This window comes from Salvelinus sp. IW2-2015, linkage group LG2, assembly GCF_002910315.2.
Source record: "Salvelinus sp. IW2-2015 linkage group LG2, ASM291031v2, whole genome shotgun sequence".
Taxonomy (NCBI): Eukaryota; Metazoa; Chordata; class Actinopteri; order Salmoniformes; family Salmonidae; genus Salvelinus; species Salvelinus sp. IW2-2015.
This window is the reverse complement of record NC_036839.1, coordinates 43078484-43085492: the sequence shown is the minus strand read 5'-3', so window position 1 is coordinate 43085492 and position 7009 is coordinate 43078484. Positions and strand designations below refer to the sequence as shown.

The window sequence follows — 7009 nt, the reverse complement described above, 5'->3', positions numbered from 1 at the left end:
TTGAGGGAGCTGAAGGACTGGGGACTAAAAACAAACAAAATATAACTAATGTAAAATATACTTATCCTTAAAAGTATATACTGTTGTATGTATAAGCTGGAGAAGATGCCTGAGTTTTGTTGTTCCTTCGTTTACTCCAATTAGGGGAGGGGTGGTAGGGTTAAGGGAAACAATGAAGGAATAATAATAAATATTATACACCCTGATCAAACGGGGTTCATTGCTGGCCGTCAAATATTGGATAATATAAGAAGATGCCTAAATGTTATATCATCATTAAACCACAAACTCAGGGTGAGGAAATATGGTACTGGCCTTATCTGGCACTGGCCTTGGATCAGGTATCATGCCTTATCTGGCACTGGCCTGGATCAGGTATCATGGCCTTATCTGGTACTGGCCTTGGATCAGGTATCATGCCTTATCTGGTACTGGCCTTGGATCAGGTATCATGGCCTTATCTGCACTGGGCTTGGATCAGGTATCATGGCCTTATCTGGCACTGGCTTGGATCAGGTATCATTGGCCTTATCTGGTACTGGCCTTGGATCAGGTATCATGGCCTTATCTGGCACTGGCCTTGGATCAGGTATCATGGCCTTATCTGGCACTGGCCTTGGTCAGGTATCATGGCCTTATCTGGCACTGGCTGGATCAGGTATCATGGCCTTATCTGGCACTGGCTTGGATCAGGTATCATGGCCTTATCTGTTTCACGTGCTGCATGAATTTGGATTTGGCCCGAAGTTCATTAGATGGGTCCAAATCCTGTTATTCTACTCCCACGCTAGAGTCAGAGTCTTTTATTCTACTTCCCCACGCTAGAGTCAGAGTCTTTATTCTACTCCCCACGCTAGATGTCAGAGTCTTTATTCTACTCCCCACGCTAGAGTCAGAGTCTTTATTCTACTCCCCACGCTAGAGTCAGAGTCTTTATTCTACTCCCCACGCTAGAGTCAGAGTAAATTGACATTTATCTGTACCTTTTGATTATTAAAAGAGGGGTCCGACAAGGATGCCCACTGGGCGCTCTCCTTTTTGCCATTAGTATTTGAACCTCTTGCCTAGATGATAAGATCCATTCCGAATATCAAAGGCATAGAAATTGGCGAGGAAGAGCATAAGATCTCTCTGTATACTGATGATATATTGGTGTTTATGTCTGATGTACGCAACTCTGTGCCATGCTTGATTAAATGTATAAAAACATATGAGATTTACTCAGGATATAAACTGAATGTAAGTAAAACTGAAGCCTATGCTATGAATGGGTTCACCCCACATCAGATACTCTGTCTGTCAATTTGCAGGTGGCCTGACAAGGGAATAAAATATATAGATATTACTATTCCTACCTCTCTTGAGGACCTGTGTAAAACAAACTATACCAAATGAATTGTTGATCTTAGAAGAATTCTACCTCTCACTTTATCAGGAAAGGTAGAAACAATTGTGATTAATATTCTTCCCAGACTGCTATTCCCATTTCAGACGCTACAGGTTCTGGTTCCAGAATCCATATTTCAACAATTAGACTGCCTCATTTTCAAGGTTCCTATGGCAAGGTAAAATACCAAGGGTGAGGTACAAAACACTCCCATTATCCAAAAGAATCAGGCGGTTTAAGGTTACCAAATGTTAGGTAGTACTACTGYACCACCCAACTACAACAAATGAMTACTTGGATAAAAGATTAATCTGAATCTAGATGGCTTGAAATAGAAAAAACCAAGGTGGTCAATATCCACTAGCAGTAAGAGCTTTCCTGGGGAAGAGGACAGGCGCTGTTAGTAAGAACCCGTGGTCCAATCAGACGCTCCAGATTTGGAGGAAAGCACAACGTCTCCATCTGCCAATGGCCATATCATCCCTAACTGGTACCGCATATCTTACAGATTTCATCCCATTATCACAAGATTCAGGTTTCAAAAGGTAGTCATTACTCCATTTGATCCAGGTTTCAAAAGGTAGTCATTACTCCATTTGATCCAGGTTTCAAAAGGTAGTCATTACTCCATTTGATCCAGGTTTCAAAAGGTAGTCATTACTCCATTTGATCCAGGTTTCAAAAGGTAGTCATTACTCCATTTGCAATATGTGTACAAAGTTCGAAAGAACAACCGAGTTAAATCATTCCGTGAACTAAGTTCAGACATGAATTTGCCAAAGTAAGATTTATTTTGCTATTTACAACTAAGAGACTCTTTACTGACATAACCCAACTGGCTAAAAATGAAGTGTGAGCCCTCTCCCATAGAAACACATCTCGTTAATATCCAGAAAATAACAGCTAGTAGGAAACAAATAACAAAACTATACCAATCTATTGCTATCATAACACAGAACAATACTCTGCAAACTAAGTGCAGGTGGGTATCTGTACTTGGGGAGAATTTTGAAAATGAATCTTGGGAGGCAATCTGTAGAAATGCTCATACCATTACACACTCAAATATATGGAAAATCATTTATTTTATTTTATGTCATATGTAGGTACTTTCTAACTTCAGACAACATGGTGACAATAAGACCAGAAACAACCAGTGAATTCTGTAGAAAAATGTGGAGAACTATTCGCAAACTGCCTACCTATTTTCTAGGCTTGTCCTAGAATCATGAAATTCTGGAATTATGTTTTTGACTTTTTAAACAATATATTTAAATTCTCCCTGGCAAGGAACCCAATGTGTGCTATTCTTGGAGTATTTCCTTTGTCTGGGAGTCTTTAGGTGCCTTTTGGCAAACTCCAAGCGAGCTGTCAAGTGCCTTTTACTGAGGAGTGGCTTCCGTCTGTCCACTCTACCATAAAGGCCTGATTGGTGGAGTGCTGCAGAGATGGTTGTTCTTCTGGAAGGTTCTCCCATCTCCACAGAGGAACTCTGGAGCTCTGTCAGAGTGACCATCGGGTTCTTGGTCAGCAAGGCCCTTCACCCCCGATTTCTCATTTTGGCCAGGTGGCCAGCTCTAGGAAGGGTCTTGGTGGTTACAAATTCATTCCATTTAAGAATAATGGAGGCTACTGTGTTCTTGGGAAACTTCCCCAGATCTGTGCCTCAACGCAGTCCTGTCTCGGGGCTCTACGGTCATTTCCCTCGACCTCATGGCTTGGTTTTTGTTCTCACATSCACTGTCAACTGTGGGATCTTATATAGACAGGTGTTTGCCTTTCCAAATCATGTCCAATCAATTTAATTTACCACAGGTGGACTCCAAACAAGTTGTAGAAACATGTCAAGGATGATCAATGGAAACAGGATGCACAATTTCGAGTATCATAGCAAAGGGTCTGAATACTTATGTAAATAAGTTATTTTAAAATAAATCTTAAAAGTGCTAAAATTTGTCATGATGGGGTATTGGTTGTAAAATTATGAGGGGCATTTGTTTTCTAATCTATTTTAGAATAAGAGTGAAAAAAAGTGAAAGTCACCACTTTTACTACTTGAGTAAAAGTCTAAAAGTATTTGGTTTTAAATATACTTAAGTATCAAAAGTAAAAGTTCTAATCATTTCAAATCCCTTATATTAGAAACCAGACGGCACAATCTTCTTGTTTTTTTAAATGTATTGATAGTCAGGGGAACACCCCACACTCAGACAATTTAAAAGCGAAGCATTTGTGTTTAGTTAGTCCGCCAGATTAGGTAGTAGGAAGGACCAGGGATGTTCTCTTGATAAATGCGTGAATTGGATCCTTTTCCTGTCCTGCTAAGCATTCAAAATGTAACGAGTACTTTTGGGTGTCAAGGTAAAATGTATGGAGTAAAAAGGACATTATTTTCTTTAGAAATGTAGTGAAGTAAATGTTGTCAAAAATATAAATAGTAAAGTAGTACTTAATAATTTTTTTGCTTAAGTACTTTACACCACTGCTCTTATGTGGGTTACAAGGTTTTATATATAGTACCACTTACACGTCTCTCCAAAGCAACTTACAGTACAGTACGTGATCACTGTGGTGTTTGCTAGCCCCACACTCTTACCAACTGATCCACACAGGACCCAGTATTTTTCTGTTCAATTAAGACCTAGACAACCAGGCGAGGGTATTTCCTTACTAATCAGTGACCTCATTTCATCAATCAAGTACACAGGAGGAGCTAAAACCCACAGCCACTCGGCCCTCCGTAGAATGAGCTTGACACGTGTGCTTTAGAGTAATGGAAAATTAGAATGTGCACACACACGGACACACTTCTCCTCTGAGTAGGTATCTGTGACTGACAAACACACACTTCTCCTCTGAGTAGGTATCTGTGACTGACAAACACACACTTCTCCTGCTGAGTAAGGTTATCTGTGACTGACAAACACACACCTTCTCCTCTGAGTAGGGTATCTGTGACTGACACACACACACTTCTACCTCATGGTGGTATCTGTGACTGACACACACACACTTCTCCTCTGAGTAGGTATCTGTGACTGACAAACACACACTTCTCCTCTGAGTAGGTATCTGTGGCTGTACTAGTGTTTTGAAGCATCATTGCCATATTAGTCGGGGCAGTGTATGTCTTGTCTACTGGCTGTGACTTTGATACAATGCCCTACGATTTAATGCCGGTCTTCATACCTAGTGTTAGTGTGTGTATAGGCTATCGTCCCACTCAGTGGCTTCTCATATCATTCCAACAATTTTAAGCTAGTCAGAACCACCCTGCTAGTCAGAACCACCCTGCTAGTCAGAACCACCCTGCTAGTCAGAGCCACCCCGACCAATGACATCATGTATTCCGTGAGGCCTGGCTCTCCCCTCTCTCCTCTCTCTCCCTGTTTCTCTCTCTCCTCTCTGTCTGTCTCTCTCTCTTTCTCTTCCCATGGCTGTATATGGTTGTACTGCAGCAGCGTGACAGGGCTTCAGCAGCAGGGATGGAGATGAGATGGTCTCTCTGGGCTGGGCTAATATAAGGGATGTGTCTCTTAGTGTAAATATTTACCACAGAGGGTTTATAGATGTTCCCACGCGCTCAAGGCGTATCCCATCTCTGCTTTTCCCCAGCTAGGCACGTAGGAATTCGAGGGCCACGAACAGCACCTTTTCACACAAAACACTATTGAAAAATAACATAAAAGACCTGATTCAAAATAGTATTTGAGTCATTTTTATTTATTTAAGGTGCTATTGATTTAACTTCCCTGGTGTGCCGGATGGGTAGGATTTGCATTTGTGGGACTATGCAATTGGTTCCATTGTGCCAGGCAAGCTAAATCAAGTACACCTAAGTAATTGAAAGCAAACAGATTGCCTACTATTTCTACCCAGGTCAGATTATGACACACACTGTGGGATACACATAGGACCCAAAGACCATAGACACATATACAGTGGGGTCTGAAATGATTGACATCCTTGATAAAGATTAGCAGAAATGATTGTGTAAAATAAATAATTCAAATACTGAGCTATATTGTATGTTCAAAAAGGATTAGGGAAATTATATTATTTTATACAAATACAATTTCTCAGAGAAAGAGATTTTGTTTAACATGTAATACTTTATCACAAAAAAAGTAGGGGTCAAAATTACTGACACCCATGTTTTCAATACCTTCCAATACCTCACCTTGTGAGGATAGCAGCACTGAGTCGAAATGTTTTATGAGTTGGAGAACACTTTGGGAGGGATCTTAGACCGTTCCTCCGTCCAGAATATTTTGTCTGCGCTTATGGACTGCCCTCTTCCGCAGGTTTTCAATGAGTTTCATGTCCTGAGAATGGATGGCCATTGCAAAATMTAGATCTTGTTCCCAATTAACCATTTCTTTCATGTGTGCTTGGGGTATTGTCTTGCCGGTACATRCACTTGCGGCCAAGTTTCAACCAMGTTTTTGGCTAAAATGTCCTGGCKCTGGGTAAAGTTCATGATGCTGTTGACATTAACAAGGGCCCCAGGACCAGTGGAAGCAAAATACCCCACCATCATATTTTACAGTCCTGGTGTGCGTGGCCAAAGAGCTCTGTTTTCATGTCATCCAACAAATGTTAACGGCTGGTGTTTTCTCAACGGCGTTGGCACATGGATTGGAAACCGGTGCTTTGGWCAGATGACATGAAAATAGAAAAAGAAAATTCATGCCTTTTGCGGCCAGTGGCCATTGTGCACTTCTCCCTGAGTGCTGCGTGCTTCGTCACGTGTTCGGGTATTTCTCACAGGCTACAAGTGAAGACAGACACATCGGGGACGCAACTCTGCGCGTCCYCATCCAATTCCAAGGTGCATATTGAAGATATTGGAAGAACTGTCCAKATTTACTTTCCGTCAGCCAYCAAGATGACTAGTTCTAACAAATAGAAAAAGCACTAGCCCATGTCAATCTACTATCCCCCATAGTACCAAAGGTCGACCTATTAGGTTCTGTGCAAMAAATAAATATTCCCAACATAGTCTGGGACCGTTMTGGGATGCAATAGATCCCAAATTKATACAACCACTATCATCCCCCAAATGTTTTTTACGCAATGTGGCTGATGCAACTGATCAGAATGTTTAGCTTAAAATGTTGATAAACTATTAGGCTATTTCTTCACATTATAAGCACAGCAACGCGCACATGGTAGTAGGCTATAAGCACAAATGTTCCATTAGCAGAAAACACCATTATGAAAAATTACCGCAAATGCAATTATGCATGTAATGCTTTTATTATAAAGGTGCATTTTTATGGTGAAAATGATCTTCCACAAACTTGAAACTCACGCACTGCTTATATATGCCAGTTAGGCTATACAGCCCTTGTAAAGCGGATTAATGTGCTTAATTTTAAGAAGTTTTCTTAAACTTAAGAATTAAGAAATTCACCACTTAAGTTGTGATGGAAATCTTATTAAAACATATAGGCCTTTGGGCTAGGCACCTGTATCAAAACAGGGGCAGCGGAAAAAATACATGTCATCTATGCACTTAAATAGCGAATGGAGGACGCTTTTCCCCGTGGTTCATTTTCATGCCAGCCAGGTTGGCTATACACCTGTTGTAAATATAAGCAATGTGCTTAATATTAGGAA

General features: G+C 40.8%; 1 protein-coding gene across 1 annotated transcript in view; it reads left to right on the top strand.

Annotated features, from left to right (window-relative positions):
- Nucleotides 1-380: 380 nt before the first annotated feature.
- The window catches only part of LOC111971969 (tensin-1-like), a 108908-nt gene continuing 102279 nt past the window's right edge, over nt 381-7009 (top strand). Inside the window, 1 exon segment of the mRNA XM_070446442.1 lies at nt 381-446. Within this exon segment, the coding sequence (XP_070302543.1) occupies nt 381-446 (66 nt within the window).